Source organism: Bufo bufo, chromosome 5, assembly GCF_905171765.1.
Source record: "Bufo bufo chromosome 5, aBufBuf1.1, whole genome shotgun sequence".
In the NCBI taxonomy this organism is placed as follows: domain Eukaryota; kingdom Metazoa; phylum Chordata; class Amphibia; order Anura; family Bufonidae; genus Bufo; species Bufo bufo.
In genome coordinates, this window is record NC_053393.1 from 446,951,110 (window position 1) to 446,977,486 (window position 26,377).

The 26,377-nt window shown below is 44.0% G+C and overlaps 1 protein-coding gene across 1 annotated transcript in view; it reads left to right on the top strand.

Annotated features, from left to right (window-relative positions):
* Positions 1 to 10,417: 10,417 nt before the first annotated feature.
* C5H7orf31 (chromosome 5 C7orf31 homolog) overlaps positions 10,418 to 26,377 on the top strand; it is a 65,858-nt gene continuing 49,898 nt past the window's right edge. The window contains exon 1 of the mRNA XM_040433998.1: positions 10,418 to 10,551. Within this exon, the coding sequence (XP_040289932.1) occupies positions 10,418 to 10,551 (134 nt within the window). The remainder of the gene's footprint in view (positions 10,552 to 26,377) is intronic.

A 26,377-nucleotide genomic window follows, 5' to 3' on the forward strand; every position in this document is an offset into this window, starting at 1 on the left:
GATGGGGGGAGGAGATGTAGGAATTGGGTACTTTTTATTTTTTATTTTTTTTATTGATGTTGGTTAGAATCTTAACCTGGAATGTTTGTAGGCTTGGTAATAAAGTAAAAATACAGGCAGTTTGTGATCAGGTTCGAAGACACCTTCCAGCTATTGTTAGCTTAGTAGAGACCCACTTTGCTGAGGGGGAGATCCCTAGACTCGGTGGGAGATGGGCCACACAGACTTATCACTCAACTTTTTCAAGTTATTCAAGAGGAGTAACAGTATTAATTCATAAACGGATTGATTTTGTCTGCCGGGCCTCCTCCATAGACCAACCGGAGGAGATTTGTTTTTCTCCATGGGAATCTATTTGGAAAAGTATGCATTCTGGCTTTTATTTATATTCCTCTCCCCTTTTCTCTTCATGTACTTAATTGTCTATTAACCTTTATGGATCGGTGGCCTGAATGCCCTGTCATAGTTATGGGGGATTTTAACTGTGTTATTGATCCAGAAAAGGATGGGGTCTCGACGGATAGAGATTCGTACTGTATGTAGCACGTCAAGGGTCTCCCTTGGCCTGCTCTTGCCAAGAATCCGGCTTTGTGGATATATGGGGATATTTAGGAAAGGGGAAACGAGTATATTCTTGTGTTAGTAAATCTGGGAGGTCGATGTCCAGAATAGATCTGGCTTTGAAAAATAAAAATTACTTGAAGTACATAAAACATATAAAATATGAAGATAGGTCCCTGTCCGACCATTTACCTCTTGTTGTTGAATTATGCTTGGTCCAGAATAAATATAATGCTAGGCCTCCATTTAGATTGAATCCTCATTGGATCTCTATAATGGATAACCATGATTTGATCAAACAGAAGATAGAACTCTTTTGGGATACTAATTATAATTCAGCAGGGACTCACTTGGTGTGGGACGCATTTAAAGGGATTCTGTCATCAGAAATTACTCCTATAACCTAAACATATGGCGATGTCCCTAGTAATTCAGTGAATCCTAAAGTGACTTTATCAAATGATCCTGTGGCTCTATAATCATAAAAAAGACGTTTATATCACCTGTCATTTACTTCAAAATGTGTCCAAGGGGACGTCTCATGCTGAAAGGTGCCCAGCTGCAGCCATCTCGTTTATGTGCCCAGCGCCGCCTCCTCAAGTGAAATCGCCGTACTCCCTTTTATTATATCCGCCTACTTCAGTTTGTGGCCGCCTCTGTAACCTCCGCTCGCTTCAGCCAGATCCCGCGCGTGCGCACTAGGTATAACCTGATGCACTCGTGCGGACAACTGGCATCGGCCTCGTTTAGCGAAGTGCGCATGCGCCGGCCGGCGCACTTCGCTCGAACCTCCACAGACCGCCCTATTACAGCCCATCCCAGCCATCCAACCTCCTATAGCCGGCTTCAAAGGTGTTCGGAGGTTTGGATCGCACAGGCTGGATTTTTGAGAGGCTCCCTTTAGATTCTATTCAATAATATAAGGTATATAGGAAAAAATATATAGAACATTGTTGAATAGGAGTTCAGGAGATTGTCTTGACCAGGACCACCCCCCTAAATGCATTGAAGCAACTGCCATGTGATTGGTTGACTAGATAATTGCATTAATGAGAAATAGAACAGGTGTTCCTAATAATTCTTTAGGTGAGTGTATATGTATAGGCTTCCTTATAATTACTATGCCCCTGGTGAACTGAATATAATAATATAAATTGATAGAATATATAATACAAATTGTCCCCTTGGTGCTGTGTTTATACATATTTATAGTTGTGCCAATATCTTTTTAACCTCCACTATTCCTTATTGTGAATAGCCTCCCCATTGTGTCCATTATATTTATATAACTATCTTTGTAATTTTGATAGTATTGCCATCCTAACTAGATATATATATATAGATAGATATTTATAAAGTATAATTATTCAACAATGTTCTATATATTTTTTCCTATATACCTTATATTATTGAATAGAATCTAAAGGGAGCCTCTCAAAAATCCAGCCTGTGCGATCCAAACCTCCGAACACCTTTGAAGCCGGCTATAGGAGGTTGGATGGCTGGGATGGGCTGTAATAGGGCGGTCTGTGGAGGTTCGAGCGAAGTGCGCCGGCCGGCGCATGCGCACTTCGCTAAACGAGGCCGATGCCAATAGTCCGCACGGACGCATCAGGTTATACCTAGTGCGCACGCGCGGGATCTGGCTGAAGCGAGCGGAGGTTACAGAGGCGGCCACAAACTGAAGTAGGCGGATATAACAAAAGGGAGGGCGGCGATTTCACTTGAGGAGGCGGCGCTGGGCACATAAACGAGATGGCTGCAGCTGGGCACCTTTCAGCATGAGACGTCCCCTTGGACACATTTTGAATTGATTGACAGGTGATATAAACGTCTTTTTTATGATTATAGAGCCACAGGATCATTTGATAAAGTCACTTTAGGATTCACTGAATTACTAGGGACATCGCCATATGTTTAGGTTATAGGAGTAATTTCTGATGACAGAATCCCTTTAAGGCCTACATGAGAGGGGTGTTTTTTAGTAATATATCTAACCTGAGAAAGAGATATGCTAAGAAAGAGAGAAAGCTGCAAGAAGCAGTGACTGCTGCTATGGATGACTTTTCCACTAAGAATACAGAACAAGCTAGGGAAAATATGCAGAGGAAAAGTCAGGCCTTTTCCGATTTTCTTTTGGATAAGGCTCAGCAAAGGCTTTTTTTCAAGGGACAGATATTTTTCTCTGAATCAGGTCCCCCAGGGAAGATGTTGGCTAGAGTGATCTCTAATCAGGATCCAAAAAAAGAGATAGGTTACATCTCCTGATGGCATAAGTATCCGGGATCAAGAATCCATTAAAGAAGCATTTGGGAAATATTTTTCGGAATTATATAAATCAGAAAATAGTCTCCCATATGAAATGATTGATTCATATTTGGACTCTATCTCTCTCCCAGTTCTTACAGATGCTCAAAGAGAATCCCTAGACGCGAACCTTTCCCTCCTAGAACTAGAGGCTGCTCTGAAGGCCTGCGCGGGAAACTCTTCTCCGGGATCTGATGGACTCCCATATGAATTTTATCGTAAATATAGCGAGGTGGTTTTTCCCCGTCTTCTGAAGGTATTTACTGAGGCAATAGAGGATGGTAGTCTACCGGAATCAATGACAGAGGCTGTAGTAGTATTAATATTGAAAAAAGGTAAAGATCCCTTAGATATGGGCTCATATAGGCCGATCTCTTTATTAAATACTGATGTGAAGCTTCTCTCAAGGATTCTTTCTACTAGGCTGTCTAGGGTTATTTCACATATTATACATCCCGACCAAAATAGGTTTATTCCTAATAAGGGTACTCATTATAACTTGCACCACCTTTTTACCAACGTTTAGTCCTCGGGGAAGGGGGTGTTCTCGCTCCATCCTGTCTTTGGATGCCTCTAAAGCCTTTGACAGGGTGGAGTGGAGATTCCTCTGGAGGTTTTTAGAGAGGTGGAATATCAATAAGATGCTTACAAGGTGTATCCTTTTGGGGAGGGGCACTCGTCAAGGATGTCCACTATCTCCCTTACGTTTTGATATTTATATCGAGCCCCTTGCTGCTAGAGTCAGACAAGACCCTATAATTGAAGGCTTTGGGATAATGGGAATAGAAGATCGTATTTCCCTATATGCTGATGATGTTTTATTTTATCTACGACAAACTATAACTACACTTCTGAGGCTAATTCGAGTTACTAATTCCTTTGGTGAAGTTTCTGGTCTTGATATCATTGGTGAAGATGGTTGTGGCAAAACCAACCTTGCCACTGGGTGCTGGAGAAGCCTGGTTGCCAGCCTCTTGCCCCAGGATTATGGGCCTTCTCATCAGCCCATGCTAAACTTAAACTCTATGGCAATTGAACTGTATTCGGGTAGTCTGAGTGCCATTCACCTAATAATTGAATGCACTCAGACCGAAGCTATCTGGGGATATGTTAAATGTCTATGTTTACTGTAATGGTTGTGACATTGTATATTTAAATAGCGATTTCTGTCCTATTGTCCCCACGTGTGTATTGGCGATTTCCCTTTGTCCTGAGAGATAATTTAATTACTCCCAATTGTCTCCAGGACAGAAGACATTGTGTAACACTGTGTATTCTCCTGCCTGTGATAATTACATTAACCCATTGTGTAAGGTAATTGTATCACAGGCAGAGGGGAGGATTTTGTGTGGGAGTGTCTGAGTGTATTGTACGTGTTTACTGGTTGTTTTACAAAACCCTGTGGGTGGTACTAATGTGTAAGAATGTGTATAAGAACAATAAACACACAGCTCTGGTTGTCCACTGCTTTACCCTCAACACAGAGCTTGGTCTCGTTTTTGGGGGGATTCACTATATGCTGTTAGAGACTAATTGCTAGGAGTCTAAGCCACTTGGGTGTGTTTCCTATTCGTCTGCTAGCAGCTATTCGTGAGGTTCCGTTCGGGAGTTTGGAGCATTCCCTTGTATGCCGTTCGGGAGTTTGGTGTTCTGTAAGTAGCTGTGCCTGTAGCTCTGGAAGGGGAATATCGCCTAAACTGTTTTAACCCCTTTTATGCCTGGGGTGCCGTTACAATGGTGATATTACCCCAATTATTGTACACCTTTAGGAATTCTCCAGTGTGGACTGAAGATAAGTTTTTCAAGTTAATTGAGAGAATTATCAATGATCTACTCTGGGGGAGGAAGCGAGTCAGGCTTAAATTGGAGCATTTTTATAAGGCAATGGAACAGGGAGGATTAAATCTCCCCTATTTCAAAGGCTACTTTATAGCATCACAGCTATGGTTGTACCATGAATGGGATAAAAGTCCACTATGTAGAATTTGGGTGAACAGGTCGCTACATGATAATATCTTTTCTTTGCTGGAATCTGGTCAATTAATCAATTCTCAACAGGACTATATAGTCGCCTCGAAGCTACTGATTAAGTCCTGGAGTACTATCAGAGATTGGCCACTCTTGCATAATTATCATCTACAGGCCCTAAACGAACTTGTTGGGGATCAATATTGGCAAAAGAATAACATTCGGTATCTTACAAAGGTGGTTGGAAATGGATGTATTCTTTCTTTTCTAGAGTTAGCACAAAGTGAAATTATTTCTAACTTATCTTGGTTTCGGTATTTTCAGTTACGTTCGCCACTTTTTACTATAAAAGAAAAATCGCTGTTTGATATTGACACTTCCACATTTTTGCATGATTTGATAGTAAACCCGACACAGAGGATTAAGATTTCTCACTGTTATAGATATTTACTTAAGGCACGATTTATTAATTTGCAGTCCCCTGGGCAAAAAGCTTGGAGAAGGGACTGCCCAATGATTCAATTGGCTGATTGGGATAGTATACTGGAGAAAGTGGCATTAGTTTTTCACAATTTCAGTCACACATTGGTTCAATTTAATATTCTACACAGAATTTATATTACACCCTTTTGGCTTAATAAATGGGGTTTGAGAAACACTTCCAACTGTCTACGGTGTGATACACCTGAGGCTGATCATCTACATATGTTTTGGATCTGTAGAGAACTACAAGAATATTGGAGGGCAATACACAATCATATTACTCAAAAATAGAAAGTGGCGATTCCATTTATGGCAGAGACCTGTATCTTGAGTGATTTATCTAAAGTAGGTTACCATAAATATAAAAGGATCCTTTTGCTAAAGATAATGTTTTTAGCAAGACTCTTGATTGCACGGGCTTGGTTTTCATCTAATGCTCCTAGTATTGATACATGGATAGGTCCCATTAACAAGATTAAAAGTTATGAAAAAATCTTATATAAACAAAGAAATGCTGGGGCGAATGGAAATTTTAATGACTCCTGCCTCAACCTTCCTATTGTCCCCGTTCCGCCTTTGTCGGCGGGGATGAGAAAGGGAGGGGGGTGTGGGGTTTGGGAAGGATTTGGGGGAGTAAGATTTAAGAAATAAGAAAATGGAAATGATTATATTGATGTTTTATTTTTTGTATGATTATTCTTTAATAAAAAAATAATAATAATTACATGCAAATACAAAAGTATTCAGATCCAGGTGCTGGTTTGAAAACTGTAGAATATTTTTTGTGGGTTATACCCTTTAATTTAAACCTTAAAGAGGATGTCCAGGATTTTTTAAACTCCTCCCCCAGTGGTATCTGTAAATAGATCTATACTTACCCGCTCCCCACTGCTCCATTCCAGCTCCGTGGCTCCCGGGCTGTCTTTACTGCACTTCCAGTCCCCACCTGCCAACCCTCATGGACGGGATCACATGCACCACTGCAGCAAATGAATGGACTCAGCGGTAACGTTTCACCAAGTGCCACGTCACTGTTGGTTTGACCCCATCCATGTGGAAGTTGGCAGACAAGGACTGGAAAACCAGTCAAAAGAGGCAGGAACCTACGGAGCTGGACTTTATTACTTTTTAAGGATTACTTAGGCCATTTATTACCTCGAAAAGGCCATACAGTGAGAAATATCACTGTCTATGGGGCAAAAGTGGTGCACTACTGCTAATTTCTAGGAGATGTCAGCAGGAGGAAAGGTTGTGGTTTGGAAAAGGTAGGAAGGATTCTGGAAAAGTGAGGAGCCAAACATGTCTCTGTTGAAAACTCTGCAGACACAAGTCATAGATGATAGGAGCTGTCATGGTGGAAAAGATGGAAAAGATGGGAAAAGAGAACAAATCAACTCAAAGAATACATACGTCAACTGTAAGTCATTGACTTTTACTATACTGCGTTCATTTATATGGTCTGCAGAACAACTATGTAACGCAAATGTCTACCACTGTGTAAGGGTTTTATTGGTTTTTGTATAGTGGATTTTATTTAGTACCAGTATTGTGGTAACATTCAGTCATCACGTGGTGGTGGTTTAATAGTGATAGTATTGGTAACATTGGTCTTTGTACAGTTGTTGTTTTTGGGTATTGGTCCAACTGCGTGAGCCACACTTGCGGTAAGCTCTCAGGGAGACTGTTCTGGCAGAGAACAACCTGTTGGAGCTCTCTGGATCTGGCATTGCTGGATGTTACTGCAATGCCGGCCATCCCCATTGACTATATTGGGGTCCAGCGGAGATCCGGCTGCTACCCGCCAAATATTATCTCTGTTGGAACTATAACGTTAATGTAAAACTCGCCTTAGTAAATATTCCCCACTTTTCTCAAATGCAATGTCAGAATTGTTCATTTGAAGTTTCATGCAGAATTCCAAGCTCAAGCGCTTAATGCACAACACCCACGTACTTTCTGCGCAAGCTCTAAAAACAGTGGAGGAAGAATTGCTGTATGAGGCTGTTTTACATGGCTTCAAATTCACACTTTAGTTCCAGTCAAAGGAAATCTTAAATGGAACATACATTAATATGATAGAAATCTCTACAAATGACACTAATACAAATCACGTAAAAACAAGAGCTGCAGAGCGTATAACAGAGCCAGGATGTTACCAGAAATTCATATTCCCTGCAGCTGCCCTACTGCTTTATCAGCAGGCAGGATATTATTATTTTTTTACGGTATGGCCTGTTGCTATTAGAGTATATTCACACAGTGCTGTCAAATTTTGCAGTTTGCCACAATTCTGTCCTGCTCTTTTACCGTATGACTGATATCTGTACCGGGAACAGCTTTGATTATAAATACATGGTGGAGAATTGTGGTTCATGCATTTAAATGCGATTTGTAGGTTTACTGAAAGTTTTATTCTTTTACATCAATGCTGTGCTATTGTACGTGGAAAGAAAAAAAAAACTGTAATACTCTACAAGACAAGGAACAATAAGTTCACTCATTGGAAAAAAAAGCAAAAACATCATGAAAAGAAAAAAAAAAAGCTGTTTGTTAATGCAGGTAAAGCACTTTATTGACTTGTGGTATCTTTAATCATAAGACACAATGGAGGCTGCTCCTAGAGATCCCAGAGCAGAGACCTTTATAATTAATGCAATGTTAGGTTTAAATAGGCTTTACTACCTCTATGTCCTGGGAAACAGTATCTATGTGTATTCCACTACAGAGCCCTAGGGAAACAGTTTCCCGGACTACACACATGGTGTCAGAATAAGAATGTCAGCGGGAGGGAGAGCGTCTCTTTCACTGGTATGTCAGCCTCCAGATCATTAGTGTGCGTCTACAGGATAATGAGGGCAAGTGCTCTTTAAAGAGCAATCCCTAGTGAATATATGTATGTGTATTATGAACGTATTGTAGGGTGGTAGAAGCCTGCTCTAAGGGTGCAGGCACATAGCCACATTACATATGAGCGCTCCTTCAATGTTTGCATGCAAGGTCCGCCAGCATTGGAAAGAGGGAAGGAAATATTTGGAAAGCCTCTATGAATAGGAGGGCTAATGTATATAAAAGCATACAGCCCACAAAACCGCTATAAGAAACCGAACAGAACAGCAGTTCATCTGCTGGTGGTTTGTCTGCTCCATTTTAGATGAGAACAAACCAAGGCTAGTTGGAGGCCCCGTTCAAAAAGCAGGGTAAAAACGCAGCTTGCGTACTATTTTGTCTAATAAAACACCAGGTCATGGATTCCATTTTGCCTTAGATCTTGGTCTTCCTTTATTCTCGTTGTTTTGCTTCTATGAAACAGAAATATTTAGTGGAGATGTCAACGAAGTCTAAGGGCATTCGTGTTCGTTTTTTTCTATCTCCTACAGAAGACAGAAGGACGGGGAAGGTTGTTGCTGTAGCAAGTCACCATTTCAACACTGGTCTTTATTTTTCTTTCCTTTAAAACACCCTTTTCATCCCCAAAATCTGCTAAGAAACAGTCTAAACAGTATAAAACTGACCATGTTAACTACCATGGTAAACAAAGTAACCCCATACCACATGAGTTACAGCAGGTATAGTCATTCATAAATAAAGTGGTTGCCTCAGAAGACAAAGCTTTTTAGGGTAGAGGGGTTTTCCACGAAGAAATTTTTGTTTAAAAAAAAGGACATACAATATTAAAAATAGCAAAGACAACTCACTCAATCAACTCACGGATACCCTGCAGGTGCACTGCTTAGGTCCCTGCTGCTTTCCACTTTCTTACGTATCTCGGAAAGCCAGAATTACCTGTTCATCCAATCACTGGTGGTTAGGCCACCGATAAGGCCAGGGCACCAAAATTTGTGACTTTCTTCCAGCAGAATAATGGCACAAATGGAACAATTAATTCCTCGAAATGCCTCCTTATTATGGCATCTGATGGAAGCTGGAACACTGTTCTTTTTTTACTAAATCAAACAGAAAACAAACCTCTGTATTAGGCCTTATTCACATGTCTGTGTTCGTGATGAAATCCTTATGATGGTCGGGATTCATCCGTGAAGAATCTGTGGTTGGTCCGTGTGTCTTTATTTTTTGCTCTCCATGTGTCATCCTTGTTCCATAGACACCGCACAGCGGAAAATTTATTTTCAGAGCATCTACTGTAAATGGTCCGCGAAACACGGATGGCATTCGCGTTTTTCATGGAATCATAGACTATAATGAACACGAAGGGTCTGTAAACACAGACAAAATAGAGCATGCTTCCGTGATAAAACCACAGACCAACGGACCGAATACACCCATTAAAATGTGTAAGATGGGTATGTGTGCTGCCCGTTTAGAACTCAGACGGCACACGTCCATGAATCACCGACGTGTGAATAAGGTCTTACACATTTGGAGGTTCAGTACTGGCTGCATTGCAAATCTGTACCACTTAGAACTTGTACAGAGTCGTAATATGGCTGTATGCAGGAGACCTATATATTGTATGTGCTGCGTGTGTGTTATATGTGTGGTACATGTGCATCATGTGTGCTGCGTGTGTGCGCCATATGTCCTGCCTATGTGTGGTTTGTGTCCATTGTGTGAGACTTGAACAGAGCTAGTGGTTCATGTGTGCTCCCTGTGAATGGCACGTGTGCCAAATGTGTATGCAGCATGCACATTACATGTGCTGTTGTGACCTGACACATGTGCGGCATGTGTCCTATACATGTGTGACTTTAGTAATATGTAAATGGTGCATGTGCCATGTGTGTCCCTTGTGTGTATGGTGCATGTGCCATGCGTGTCCCTTGTGTGAGTGGTGCATGCGCCATATTTTTGGTGAAAAAGTCAAAAGTTAGCCCATGTGCTTTCAAATAGCAATGCTGAAATGTAGTCCTGGTCTGGCACTGAATGCACCGAGATGCATTGTCTCCTCACAGCTATGACATGTAATGCTATCTTGCAATCATCAAAGTTTCAGCAAGTGACAAATCAGACCAGTGTAGGCGTACAGTGCGGTAACCTGGAGCCTCTGCTGTTCTGTTGGTGTATGTTTCAGTAGGTGTTCCCAGCCTGGAAACAAATCTGATTACTATGTTCTTCTGAGGAACCTGCTGAAACATGAAGGATGGCAGTGCAGTGCGACCTATCTTATTACTACAGGCAGAATGAGGGTGCACAGGAGCTTTCCCCAACCCTACAGTCATCTGAACTGTGGACCCCCCAACAGATTCCTCAGCGCCCCACCACATCCCCAGAAAGGTAAGAACCACAATGCTGGGTGCAGGAATTTTCTTATATTCACATATAAAACTTTTTTGTGAAACCTTTAATTTGTATGATAAAAAGATAGATAGATAGATAGATAGACAGACATATTAGAGATGAATATTAGATAGATGACAGATAGATGATGGATAGATAGATGCCAAATAAAATAAAAAAATTCTGGACAGCCAACATTTTTACGGACAAACTGGAAAACCATAATAAATGATAAAGATGATAAGTGATACATGTCTATAGCTCAATATACTGATAGAAACTCATTACCACTTTACCAGCATTTACTGCGAGCTCTAGAATGATAATTACCACCAAAATAATCTAGTCAAGTATCTGCAGCCTCCAAAAAAATCACTGACACAGGAAAAAAAAAGTCACCTATTTTTATGGACTGTCCAGAAATTTCTGGACGGTTGCCAATCCCGATGTCTGTCTATCTATACACTCTGACAAAAGAAATTTTAAAATAATGCACCAAGAAGGAGATGTTGGAATCAAATGAAACTTTCTATGTGTGAATGTAATGAAGATTTATGTAAGTGATTACAATATTAGAGCAAAATGATGAGTTTATTGGGAAACTGTACAATAGAAAGGAGGCTCTGGGACCCTGCTGGGCCACCACTAGCCTGGATACAAGATGAGATACGGTTGGGCATGGAGGCATATAGGTTCTATATGGTATCCTGCCACAGATTTCCCACAGATGTTGTAGCTGGGCCTGTAGATCCTGCACACTACCATGAAAGGCAACGCATGTGGCCACAGGATGTCCTGCACATATCGCTGAGTTGAGTGTCCCATGACACCAAACTTCCTTGTGCTAAGTGCCTGGTCCGGACAGGGGTGTGTAATGAAGGTGTCACCTATGTCTGGATGGTGGACAACAAAACTGTGGGAACTGCTCGTGCTTGTTGGCAGATCAAACAATCTTCTACTGGTGATGTGTTTGGGCTGTCTGGTGCCCTCACACAACCACTGCTCCCAAAACCTCCTAACTAGGTAAGAACGATCTAGATGGCGTACAGTTTGTCAAAACAACCATCCTGCTTCCCTCATTCCAATGATGTGCTCCCGCTCAAAATGTGTCCGCTGGGCAAAATGTCTTCAACTGCATTGCAGAGGCATGTCTAGCAGTCAATGATATTTTACCAAGAGGTACGCTACCCAAAAGTAGCCTCTGAAAGCCTGCCTCTAATCAGACCACACCTGTAATTGTTTATTTATCTGCCTGAGACATAACTGCAAGCCAAATTTTGCATCAATCCAGCATTTCTATCTAGCTGTGTTATTGTTATCAACAATCTATGTATAAGACTCTCCAGTTAGGAGCGATTCAGGTAACGCTACTTTCTCACTCGCGTTTGATGCGGATCCGTCTTGTATCTGCACAGACGGATCCGCACCAATAATGCAAACGCTTGTATCCGTTAATAACAGATCCGTTTTCATTATTCATTCAAAAAAAAGTCTAAGTCAAAACGGATCCGTCTTGACTTACATTGAAAGTCAATGGGCGACGGATTCGTTTTCAATTGCACATTATTGTGTCAGTAAAAAAAACGGATCCGTCCCTATTGACTTACATTGTAAGTCAGGACGGATCCGTTTGGCTCCGCATAGTCAGACGGACATCAAAACGCTGCAAGCTTCGTTTTAGTGACCGTCTAAAAACGCAACGGAGACCAAACGCAGCCAAACTGATACATTCTGAACGTATCCTTATCCATTCAGAATGCATTGGGGCTGAACTGATCCGTTTTGGGCCGCTTGTGAGAGCTCTGAAACGGATCTCACAAGCGGACCCAGAAACGCCAGTGTGAAAATAGCCTAAAATAACAACTAATAAAAGCAAATGAACAAGGAATGAGTCCAAAGGTCCCTGTCTATAAGAGCTTACAATCTAAATTGAATGGAAGGATTGACACAACAGTTACAAGGTGCTAACTTTTGTCCAGGGGACCAGCATCTTGTGCTATCCTTCCCCACTATGAATATAAGTGCCCCTGGTAACCCTTGTATTCTTTCACTGGAGAAGGATGTAGGGGAGTCCATGACAAAAGTCCCTTTCCATAACCATGAGACAGGTTCTCCACACAAGGCATGTAGTCGATGTACCAGAGTCGATGGCATGTAGTCGATGTACCAGAGTCGATGGCATGTAGTCGATGTACCAGAGTCGATGGCATGTAGTCGATGTGCCCTTGGTCACGTAGTATTCTGGGAGGTTCAGATTACTGTACTGCACCTTTTCTAAGAAAATACCTAACAGACTGTACGTTGCAAGAGTAGTACAGATACTGAACAAGTAAGGAATGCTCCAGAATTGTGAGTGCAGCTCTGGATGGCCTATAAGACATAATGGATACTGTTGTGAACTGCACGAAAATCGGACAGAAATTGGCGCAACCTGCACGTCATTGGTGCAATTTGGCCTACTTGTTCTTGAGAGATCCTCTGTACCTAGCTCGAGAAGGGCTAGTGGCCTACCAGAAAGCAGCACGGCGTCATATGATGGGGATGTGGCCTAATATGCAACATTTAGCACCAAAATTGCACCATAATGCTAGAGTAAAATTAAGACAACCAATAGTTAGTAAAGCGTTAGGCAAATGTGTGTGGCCATGCACCAACTGTATCCTGCAGCCTGAGTGATAAATCTGGTGCAGGTCCAGACGGCCGGTCTAAGCTTACACCATCTGTAGGATTAGCAAATCTGCACCACTGTATTTTAGGGTCAAGAAAGGCAAAAATTTACCTGTAGGCACTCTGTGCTGCTGTGTAGTGGGAGAATATGCCATTTAATATGGTGCATCACAGAGCATGTCCTTTTTCTCTCACTACCTACATACGTACATTTTCCTTTAACGGGGTTGTCTCACTTCTGAAAATAGCATTTATTATGTAGAGAAAGTAAATACAAGGCACTTACTAATGTATTGTGACTGTCCATATTGCCTCCTTTGCTGGCTGGATGAATTTTTCCATCACATGATACGCTGCTTGTTTCCATGGTTACGACCACCATGAAATCCATCAGTGATGGTCGTTCTAGCACACTATAGGAAAAAGCACCAGCCTATGTGAGCTCCCACGGTCCCGGCCATCACAGAGGCTGACGCTTTTCCCTAAAGTGTGCAAGCACGACCACCGCTGCTGGATTGCAGGATGGTCATAACCATGGAAACCAGCAGTGTATCATGTGATGGAAACCTGAATCCAGCCAGCAAAGGAGGCAAAATGGATTAGACCAATACATTAGTAAGTGCCTTGTATTAACTTTCTCTACATGATAAATGCCACTTGCTGAAGTGACACTACCCCTTTAAGAAGGTTTTTGTTCTTCCCTGTGCTGGCAGCCTCCAGTAACACCAGAATGGATTCAGCCTGGAATCTGCAAAGTGTCTTTCTCCATTTGTTTGCCTCAATGATACAGTTTAAACCCCACATGGAAATCCCTAATCCAAGGATTACTGTGTCTGAGTAGCTGAGCAAATGAAAATCATGTAACCGAATCGATTATTATACTAGCGACTATTGTTATAATGATGGAGGCGTGGAGGGGATTAAGGGTCCTTTGAACCTCAGAGTCGTGACCACTTGCTCTTAGCCGAGGCATTGCACAGTCATTGAGCACAATGCCGGGGCCCGTCACTGTGAATGATTTATAAGTGAAGCCTGGCGGCTCAGTTGTCACCCAACAAACCTGTGATTTGATACGACTGGAAAACACATTAGTATTAGATGAAGCATGAATGCCGGTAACAACGCCGCTGTCTACAGCAGACATACCGCGCAGTGCAGTGTTACTGAATGCTAGTTCATGAATTCTTACTGAGGCTGGGTTCACATCTGCGCTGTGAACTCCGGTAGTCTGTCCCGGCGGAGGAACAGACCGCCAGAGTCCACCATATCCGGCATGATGCTTTAATCCATGCTTGAGGAAGACTAAGGTTTAGTCGAAACGTTGCACTTCTGGGTTGCTTGTACTGCTCTTCTTGGATTAAAGCATCATTTTCCATAGCATCATCACGACGGCATACAAGGAGATTGACCCCTGACCTCTGTAGGGGCAGGAACAGAGAAAGGTTAAATACCCTCCTCCCACCACCAACACCAGTGTTTCCTGTCCCTACAGAGGACAGGGCAGAGAAAGGTCTCCCTGTATGCAGGGAGATGAAGCTAAGGAAATGGAACCTGTTTATTTTTTATTTTCCGTTACCTTTGGAAAACGCCGGCATCCAGCATGGCGCCCCCCTGCCCTCCCGCGGTCCAAGTACTAACGCTGGGCAGGGGGTTCAGGGCTATCTCGTCCTGGTTATTCCGGGGCCTGTCCCTGGCGCAGACTCCCTCCTAGCCTAAGGAAAGGGCGATAGCTGGGTGCGCGCCGGCGCATGGAGCGCATGTTTCTGACGTCACGGCCGGCGACCCGGAAGTGACGTCGCGGCGGCAGCGTGGAGCCCAGTTTAAAACCGAGGCATAAACGCTGGTTACCGCCCGTGTCAGAACGCTCCCAGGATCGGTCCCCACTGGTGCGGAACCCTTGCCTACAGAGAGGAGGATGTCAGCATCTGAGCGATCCCCCAGAGCTGAGCCACCGGCGCTGCTACCAACTGTGAGTCCCCTTCGGTGGTATTGTTTGTGCAGGTCAGGGAGTCTGTTGATCCCCCTCTCCTGCTGTAATGGGTGGAAGGGGGAAAAAAGAGAGAGAGGAAGTTATTTCCAGGGGCAGCTAGCTCGCCTCTGCTGTCCCCCTCTTGCTCTCACTCTCTCTCCCTCTAGTGGTCATACCCTGATGCCCTGCCTTCTCCTCTCTTTTAGGCTAAAGAAGCCCCGAAAAAAATCAAAAAGACACTCAAATGTATCTCCTGCAATAGCAGACTTCCTGACTGCTACCCTAAAAAGTTGTGCAAGTCTTGTATTTCTAATATTGTACGGGATGAAGCACCCTCCTTAAAAGAGGAATTGAAAACCATGATTCAGGAAGAGATCCGTTCATCCCTGGCCCACCTGTCCACTAATCCCCCCGACTTGCCGCAACCTAAGAGGAAGCGGGCTAGGTCTCCGTCCCCTTCGGACCTAGAAGTTATGGCGGATGAAAGTGCCCACTCCGTTAAGTCATGGGAAGAGGGGGAGAGAGTCTCTGATACAGACTCAGTGGATGACAGTCGTAGATATTACTTTTCTACAGAAGAAATGTCCGACCTATTAAAGGCAGTAAGGTCGACCATGGGCGTGGAGGAAGTGCAACGTACCCATTCAGTACAAGAAGAAATGTTTGGGGGCCTAAGAGTCAAGAAAACTCGTGTGTTCCCCATTAACGAGAGTATTAGGGATATGGTCCTTGATGAGTGGGCAGATCCAGAAAGACGTCTGGGAGTCCCGGCTGCGTTCAAAAATAGGTTGCTTTTTGATCCAGAGGAATCTAAAATTTTCAATGAAATTCCCAAGATCGATGTACAGGTGGCCAAAGTGAACAAAAAAACATCTCTCCCATTTGAAGATACCTCCCAACTTAAAGATTCAATGGATCGTAAAGCGGACAGTCTTCTCAGGAAATCCTGGGAGGCGTCCATGTTCAATATTAAAACCAATATTGCGGCTACCTCAGTCGCCCGATCCATGTATCTTTGGTTGGGAGAATTGGAAACTCATATTAAGGATAGAACATCTAGGGAACAAATTCTTAGTTCTCTCCCTCTTTTAAAATCCGCCACGGCCTTCCTGGCGGATGCCTCTGCCGAATCAGTCCGATTCTCAGCCAGAGACGCGGCACTTTCCAATGCAGCCAGAAGAGCCCTCTGGATGAAGTGCTGGTCAGGGGACAAGACGTCTAAATTGAAGCTCTGTTCCATACCCTTTTCTGGAGAATATGTGTTTGGCCCGGTGCTAGATAAGATTCTAGAGAAGGCCGCGGACAGAAAGAAGGGGTTTCCGGAAAATCGCCCCTCCAGACGCCGGTATCCTTTTCGCCCCTCCTCGGGTCAAGAAAAAAGCTACAGGGGGAAAGGGAAATCAGGACGTTGGAGCTATCCAAAAGGGGGAAGAGGAAGAGGCCAATCCTTCTCCCACCCAAAATCCTCCGATAAGCAATGACGTCGGGGTGGGGGGAAGACTCTCAAGATTCCTGGGGTCATGGGAATCCATCTCCCAGAACCCCTGGATTTCCAAGGTAGTCGGGGCAGGCTACCAAATAGAGTGGTCTTCAAGACCCCCAAACAAATTTTCACTGACACGGTTCCAAATGAACCTTTGGCAAGGAGTCCAGAAACTTCACTTAATGAATGTAATCTCACCGGTCCCGCCTCCAGAAAGAGGCAGGGGTTTCTATTCAACCCTATTTCTAATCAGGAAGAAAGAAGGCGCTTTTCGGACTATCATAAACCTGAAACCACTAAACAGATTCATCCGTTATCAAAAATTCAGGATGGAGACCCTAGCATCTACAATCCCTCTGCTAAGCAAAGACGTCTTCATGTGCACAATAGACCTACAAGACGCTTATTACCACATTCCCATTCACACCGACTCACAAAAGTTTCTCCGGTTTGCAATCCAGGATATATCAGGAAACGTCCATCACTACCAGTTCAGGGCCCTTCCCTTCGGGATTTCATCTGCGCCAAGAATATTTACCAAAGTAGTGGTAGAGATGGTCGCCTTTGCCCGAAGACAGGGACTTATGATAATCCCTTATTTGGACGATTTCCTTCTAGTCAGCGAAAGTCTCAGCCAAATCAGTTCGAACCTGAAGCTTTTTCTCTCCATCCTAGACGATCTGGGGTGGATCGTGAACAAAGGAAAGTCCGTCCTCACCCCCTCAAGGGAAGTTCGTTTCTTAGGGATGATCCTAGACTCCCGAAGGCAAGCGGTATTCCTACCTCGAGACAAAATATCAGTTCTCCAACAAAAGATCAGGTCCTTTCAAAAAAGAAGATCCTGCTCTATCAGAGAGGCGATGAGTCTGCTGGGCCTGCTAACATCCTGTATTCAGGCAGTTCCCTGGTGTCAAATACACTTCAGACCCCTACAGTCCTGGATCCTGAGTGTCTGGGACAAGTGCCAATCCTCTCTAGATCATCAAGTAAGTCCACCAACTCAGATTCTGCAGTCCCTAAATTGGTGGAAAGACCACGGAAACTTATCTCGGGGAAATCCGTGGCAGAAAACTCCCCAGGTCCAGGTAATAACAGACGCAAGTCTGTCCGGCTGGGGTGCAAAGGTGGGGGATCGTATGTTCCAGGGCACTTGGCCAGATTCGATCAGATCCCAGTCATCGAACTTCAGGGAACTGAGAGCAGTCTGGGAGGTGTTAAAGGTAGCAGAGGAAATGTTGTGTCATCATCACATAAAAGTGCTGTCGGACAACACTACGGCCATTGCCTACCTCTCCCATCTAGGGGGAACGCGGTCCGTAACCCTACAAGCACTGTCAACAAAAATCTTTGCTTGGGCAGAACAGAATGTGGCCTCGATATCGGCAGTTCATCTGAAGGGAATACTAAATCAGGAAGCGGATTTTCTCAGTCGCCACAGAATCGACCATACAGAATGGTCTCTAAGTCCAGACATATTCGGGCTAGTAGTAAGGAAATGGGGTATGCCCGACGTGGATCTGTTTGCCACCAGGGCAAACTCAAAGGTGGAAACATTCTGTTCCCTAAACCCCAGGGACAGACCTCATGCCTTAGACGCCTTCGCCATTCGTTGGCATTGGAATCTGTGCTATGCCTTCCCTCCACTTCCTCTAATTCCGAAGGTGGTACAAAAAATTCTTCAAGACAAGGCCACGGTGATTGTGATCGCTCCCCTATGGCCAAAGAGAAGCTGGTTCTCATCCCTCCAAAAATTTTCCCTACAAGATCCATGGCTCCTTCCTGTGCGGGGGAATCTACTCCAGCAGGGTCCAGTTCTACACCCAAACCCACAGTTTCTGAAATTGGCGGCTTGGATCCTGAGTCCCAAACCCTGAAGCTTCAGGGCCTGTCAGACGGAGTTATTGCTACTTTGAAAGCCTCCAGAAAGAAGGTAACGTCAGCAATTTACCTTAAGATATGGAAACGTTTTTGTTCCTGGAGTGGGGACAAATCGCCACATTTGCGTAAACCCAACATCCAAAGAATACTGGATTTCCTACAGCAGGGTCTGGACCTGGGACTTAGACCCTCTACCTTGAAAGTCCAAATTTCAGCCCTAGGTTGTTTCTTTGACCAAGATATAGCCGGCCATCGTTGGATCAAAAGATTCATTAAGGCGGCGACGAGGCTCCGCCCAACGATCACCGCCCGTGTCCCTTCCTGGGATCTGAACGTCGTTCTTACAGGCCTTACTTTACCACCCTTTGAACCCATGTCTGACTGTCCAATAAAATTATGGTCCTTGAAAACGGCCTTCTTAATTGCGATAACTTCGGCCCGCAGAGTAGGGGAATTACAAGCCCTATCAATCAGGGAACCCTACCTCCGTATTCTAGATGATAGGATTATTCTCCGTTTGGATCCTGGATTTCTCCCCAAAGTCGTATCCAATTTTCATCGGAGCCAGGAGGTTACCCTACCTTCTTTTTGCCAGCACCCCTCTAATGATAAAGAATCGGCGTTTCACTCTCTGGACGTTAGACGGGCAGTCCTAAACTATATCACGGTGACTGAGAAGTTTAGAAAATCTGACAATCTTCTAGTCCTGTTTGGAGGAAGATTTAAGGGCCAAAAAGCCTCCCGGTCCTCTATAGCTAGATGGCTCAAAGAAGCCATTTGTCTTTGTTACCAGATACAAAACCTTACATGTCCAGTCAACATTAGGGCCCATTCCACTCGAGCCATGTCTTCCTCTCAGGCGGAGAGAGCTGGGGCTTCTCTGGAGGAAATCTGTCGTGCTGCCACTTGGTCCAGCATTCATACATTTATAAAGCACTATCGCCTGGATCTTTCCAGATCTTCTGATCTGTCCTTCGGGCGGAAAGTCCTCCAGGCTGTAGCCCCCCCTTAACTGATATATTTTTTATATCTCCTTGTATGCCGTCGTGATGATGCTATGGAAAAACCGGAATTAGTCTTACCGGTAATTCTGTTTCCATGAGATCATCACGACGGCACGTTATTCCCTCCCTATGATTTTAATCATTTTGACCTAGTAGGTCTCTAGAAGGTATGAAGTAATACCTTTGTTTCACTATTTTCCACCACCGGGTTGCTCTGTGTGATTTTGGAAACACTGGTGTTGGTGGTGGGAGGAGGGTATTTAACCTTTCTCTGTTCCTGCCCCTACAGAGGTCAGGGGTCAATCTCCTTGTATGCCGTTGTGATGATCTCATGGAAACAGAATTACCGGTAAGACTAATTCCGGTTTTTTCAAATTGCTGGATGCTGCCTCTTCTTCTATATTGGAATTAATGGAGAAGCTTTTGGATACAGCTCTGGAGACGCGCATTTAGATTTCAGGACTTCATCTGTTGGCGGGGGCTGTATTTATTTTCTTTCTACCTGAATGGTAGGGCTACAGTCAGACGACCCACTAATCATTGCTACCCAAGCACTGTGGTTATGGCTGCGTCTGGTATTGGGAATCAGTCCCATTCACCTGACTAGGACTGAGCTGCAGCACCAGGCAAAGCCATAACCAAATATATAGCACTCTATCTGGGTTAAGGGCTCATTCACACGACCGTGTAGGGACCCTTTCATTTTAATGCGGCCGCAAAAGATGCGGACAGCACTCCGTGTGCTGTTCGCATCCATTGCTCCGTTCCATGGCCCCGCAAAAAGAGATAGAACATGTCCTATTCTTGTCCGTTTTGCAGACAAGAATAGGCATTTCTATAATGGCCCCCCCCCCCCCCCCCCCGATCCGTTCCGCAATTTACGGACCGGAAAACATGGCGTGGTCGTCTGAATGCGCCCTAAGCAATGGAGGGTCCTGGCCTGTTTATTCAGCTGGTGTGGGTGTCGGGAGTCAGACCAAATCTAATCGTCCTATCCTAAGGATACCCCATCGATAATACAGTGTCCAAAAACTCAGAAGACAACCGATGTTTAAAAAGAAGTCAGGTTTGGTTTCTCTAAGCCCCATCTATCACTAAGCCCCATGGCTCACTTCCAAAACCATTGGCCTTAAAGGATTCCCCCGGCAATGGCCTTAATGCAGGATTAAGACTTTTGAATTCGGTAAGGATCCCTCTAAAATTTTGACATTTCCTTTCATGGTGAGCAATATGTGAGGGAGAACTTGAAATACAAGAACTACATGAATGGTTTGTCCCCGAGAGGAGTGCATCAATGTCAAGCATGGAACACTTCCTGCTACAGGCGGGCAAAGGGGCGTCCATCACTATGGGCAGGCCTAGACTCTCCAGGTGAAGTTATCCAGAATAGGTATATGGATCAGAAACATTGGTCAGATGTTACATAGGGGTGATAGGTAGTGGTATGGTGTAGTTGTGTGTATACGACGATGAGGGGAAGGCTCCTGTGTCATAAAGTGGTGTGGGGTAGTGACACGGGGTAGTAGTGTGCATAGGGTATATTGATAAGGTGCAGGTATGAGATATGAATAGGTGGGGAGTAAGGAGACAGTTCGGAAGCTTGTACTGTACATTATACAGTAGCTGAATGATGAAAGGTTAAGCTTTGTCATATGTGTCTGTAGGAAATGAAGATTTGGGATACCGATACCTTTCTATTGTGGATGCACTACTGCCTGGGACTCTATGTCTATTCACCAAGGAACTTACTTAGGCTTCTTTCACAACTGCAATAGGTCTCCAGCAGTCTGTTCTGGCCGAGAACAGCTTACCGGAGCTCTCTGGATCTGGCATTGACTATAATGGGATCCTATGGTGATCTGGCCTCTACCCAGACAAAAAAGCACTGTGTGCAACACTTTTTATCAGGCTGGATCTCCACCAGATACCGTTATACCGTAGTTGATGGGGTCGGCGGGCATTGCAGTAACATCCAGCTATGCCAAATCCAGAGAGCTACGGCAGGCTGATCTTAACTCTAGTGTGAAACTAGCTTTATTCTTTCGAGGATGGGCGTGATAATCCTATACTGCTTGTCTATTATTAAATCTGGAGGCATATTTCATTTTTAGTTTCTTAGGCCCCTTTCACACAAGCATGACGGATTAGGTCCGGATGCGTTCAGGGTGCGTTCAGTGAAACTCGCACCATTTTGAAAGCAAGTTCAGTCAGTTTTGTCTGCAATTTCGTTCAGTTGTCCGGTTTTTTCCACGCGGGTGCAACGCGTTTTGATGCGTTTTTCAGGCGCGTGATAAAAAACTGAAGGTTTACAAACATATTCTAGCAACCATCAGTGAAAAACGCATTGCATCTGACTTCCGGATGCAATGCGTTTTTCACTGAAGCCCCATTCACTTCTATGGGGCCTGTGTTTTCACGCAACACAGAACTGATACGTGAAAAAAAATGCTCATGTACACAGACCTATTGAAATGAATGGGTCAGGATTCAGTGCGGAAAACCCGCTCGTGTGAAAGGGGCCTCAAAAAATTACATGTACATGTAAATCATGTACTTAGCAAACCTCGTAGCTACCATTTGTGCATTTGCAGCTTTTCTCAACCAAGCTCGATGCCCAGACTAATGGCCCTTTTACACTGACCGATTTCCAGGCAACTATCGGTAACAAACCGTTCATTCCCTAAGGTCCCTTTCACCTGAGCGAGTTTTCCGTGCGGGTGCAATGCGTGACGTGAACGCATTGCACCCGCACTGAATCCTGACCCATTCATTTCAATGGGGCTGTGTACATGAGCGTTGTTTTTCACGCATCAGTTCTGCGTTGCGTGAAAATCGCAGCATGTTCTATATTCTGCGTTTTTCACTAGAAGTGAATGGGGCTGTGTGAAAAACGCATTGCATCCGCAAGCAAGTGCGGGTGCGATGCGTTTTTCACTGATGGTTGCTAAGAGATGTTGTTTGTAAACATTCAGTTTTTTATCACGCGGGTGCAAAACACATCAAAACGCATTGCACCCGTGCGGAAAAAATGAACAACAAAAACTGGCTGAACTTGCTTGCAAAATAGTGCGAGTTTCACTGAACGCACCCTGAACGCATCCGGACCTAATCCGTCACGCTCGTGTGAAAGGGGCCTAATTGGTTTATCGGTGAGCAGAGGGGAGAGCTGCCTTTACATGAGGCAATCATGCCCTCTATATGGGGGATAAGTGATCACTACTGCTATCGCTCATCTCCGCGCAGATTCTTTTCAATTTTCTTTTTATTGATTTTTATAGTAAAGTCCGTAACAAATTCAGAAAAAACAATTGAACAATTGTGATACAAGATACAGAGTCAGAGATAGACTATGATCTCCGCACAGATTCATTGTTTGTGGGTAACAGATCGCAGTTTACACAGGGCGATGTGCCACACACAAACAATGATCACCTAAAGGAAGAGCTCTTGCTTGTTCGTCAGGTGATCAGTGGAGCCTCTACACAGGACAATTATCGGGAATTAGTGTTTCTACAAATGCACAAATTGTCTTGATGATTAGTCCATTTAAAAGAACCTTAAAGGGACACTGACAGGCGAAATCAGCATATATAGTTAGATATATCACATTACAGGTCTTATAGAGTCTTTTAAAAGCATATAACTATCCCCCCTGTCCACCTTATAAAGAGCGAAATATAAAGTTTTATAACCTGCATCTGCGGTCAGCAATCTGCCCAAGGGGCGGCGTTTCATGTGAAAATGCGCCCAGCCAGCCTTCCCAACTGCCGTTCTTAAGCCCCGCCCAGCTCATCATTATTCACTTCGCTGGGCGGGGCTAGAACTCTCCCCAGTCCCGATCCTGCGCCTGCGCAATTCAATCCTCCCGGCATCGCTCATGCCCAATCTTCTGCGCCTGCGCCCCGCCGTGCCGTCGGACGCACTATAATTAACCCCTTATATGATGTGAGTGAGCAGCGCTCTGAAGCGCTGCTCTGAACAGTGCATGGCTGAGGCTGCAGCTGCCTCAGCCATGCACTGTTCAGAGCAGCGCTTCAGAGCGCTGCTCACTCACATCATATAAGGGGTTAATTATAGTGCGTCCGACGGCACGGCGGGGCGCAGAATATTGGGCATGAACGATGCCCGGAGGATTGAATTGCGCAGGCGCAGGATCGGGACTGGGGAGAGTTCTAGCCCCGCCCAGCGAAGTGAATAATGATGAGCTGGGCGGGGCTTAAGAACGGCAGTTGGGAAGGCTGGCTGGGCGCATTTTCACATGAAACGTCGTCCCTTGGGCAGATTGCTGACCGCAGATGCAGGTTATAAAACTTTATATTTCGCTCTTTATAAGGTGGACAGGGGGGATAGTTATATGCTTTTAAAAGACTCTATAAGACCTGTAATGTGATATATCTAACTATATATGCTGATTTCGCCTGTCAGTGTCCCTTTAAAGGGACCTGTTATCATGAAAATACAATGCAATCGGTAGACAGCATGTTGTAAAGCAGAAGGAGCTGAGCAGATTACTGTATTGTTTTATGGGAAAAGATTCAGTAGAATTATTCATAAAAATCTCTTCTCTTTCTGAGTTCAGTTGTACACAAGGGGTGTCTTATCAGTGACCTACAGTTATTTATGTCTACAGACCGATTGTAATAAACGTACCTGTCCGGGCTCCAGCAGCGTGATCATCAGCCTCGGCACGGCTGCATCAGGAGAGACGCCCCCTGGTGACACGACTGCATCCTTAGTAACAGGACGCCATGGTCTGTTTCTCCCGGGAGCGGGCCTGGGCTGGGAGAGATTAGCAGTCGGCTGTTTAGCTCAGCTTCTCTATTTCTGTATACTAGTGTGTCTGACTAATGGAGCGCCGAGTCATAGACCTATGAGGTTCTGATCCAGGGACTCATTTCTATTAAAATCCCTTCCTGGCTATACACAATTGCCAGTGATAGTCTTGTTTGGCTCACTAGCTAAGTTTTTGTTCCTCGTTCCTGTTTTGCTTTCTGATATCCTGTGTTTCTGACCTCAGCTTGTGTTCTGACCACTCTCCGGCTCGCGCTCTAGTACTCTATAGCCCGTCTGTTTCAGACCCATTTCTGACAACTCTGGTATTGTGTTTGTCTGTTTGTGTTTGTTTGTCTGTCTCTGCACTTAAGTAACGTAGGGACCATCGACCAGTTGTGGTCTCGCCGTCTAGGGACAGTGGGGGGTTGCAGTCCAGGGCCTCACTGTCCTTGTCCATATCTACTCTACTGACGTGACACTGATATAGGTTATACTATCAATCACTGATAAGATGTCTCCTCAGCGGCAGAATGGCAGCAGCAGGGGATTGGTGAGGGTGAGTATGGCTAATGGTTTTTTTTTTACTTTTAAGTACATGTATGACAGTTTTTTTTTTTTTTTATAAAACTAAAGCCTGCTTTACATGGCAATAATATAGTCACAATACTTAAGTTTTATAGTGATATAAATTCTGGTCAGTAGAACTATGAAGAGCCAGGTAAAAATGTGGCTTTATTAAAGGGGTTGAACGGTTTCTGGCTGCTTTTGATAAATGTGTATGTTAGATGATTATATGGCATTTACTAATATAGTCTTTGTTGATATTCTGCACAATTTTCTATATTTCATAAGGTATTCTCCCTTGTTGGTAGAGTCTATTGGCCTGAGGTTCTGTCCATAAAATGGCTGCTAATGGAGCGTCATGTGACAAGGCAAATCACCCAGCCTCCTCCATTAAAATACCCACATGAACTAAACTCTCAACATTGCAAGTGCAGATGGCAGATGTGGTGTATGTGAGTGACGTGTCTGGAGTTACTTCTGCCTGGTCACATGACCCTCCTTCAGCCACCATTTTATGGACAGGACACTATGTGGACAGCACAAAAGATTTGCCCAACAAGGGAACATGACTTTTGCACATATAGTAATTTTTTCTATACATTGGTCAAAAGTAACCAGAAAGTGGCCAACCCCTTTAAGGCAATGTAAAATAGACCCAAGGGAAGGGATGGGAATGTTCCAGAAAAAAAACAATATGTTCTGGTTGTATACATTTGGCCTGTGCTAAGGCTGAGTACAAAACTAGACAGAGCCACAGACATGGGGTAACTGAAAACCTTTTTTTTTTTCAGCTGACCACTAAAATCAGTGTTTCTCCTATGTGCATATATTTCTTTGAAGTCTAAGACCCCTAGCAACAGTTATCTCTGGAAAAAATAATATATGCATTTTGTGGTCCGCAAACCGCAGATACGCAAAAGTATGGATACCGGACATGTGCATGCCGCACTTTGCTGGGCCCTCATTGTAGAAATACCTATTCTTGTCCAAAAAACTGACAAGAATAGGACATGTTCTATAGTTTGCGGCATCCGTGTGCTGTCCACACTATTTGCATCCAGGAAAAAATGTGGATCAGACGCGGACCAAAGGACCAAGTCTTTTGACGGCGGGAGGTGCAGGTCCTCAGTCAGCAGCAAATTTAATTATCAGCTTATTTTGTGTGAAACACGAACAGTGTAAGAAACAAAGAAGAAGAAAAAAATGCCCAAAATCTTTTTTTTACTATTTTTTTCTGCAGCAAAGTAACAATAATAATAATAATAATTGCACAGTAATTTATATGTACCCCAAAACAAAACCAAAATATGATAACATTTCTCCCGCATAAAACAAGACATGCACCGTAACTGAAAAAATAAAAATGTTATGGCTGCTGAAAGGCAGAGAGGAAAAAAAATGATTCTGCTGGTCATTAAAGAGTCACTAACATTTCAAAAAAACGTATGCTATATCATAGATTTTGGATCGGTGGAGGTCTGAGTG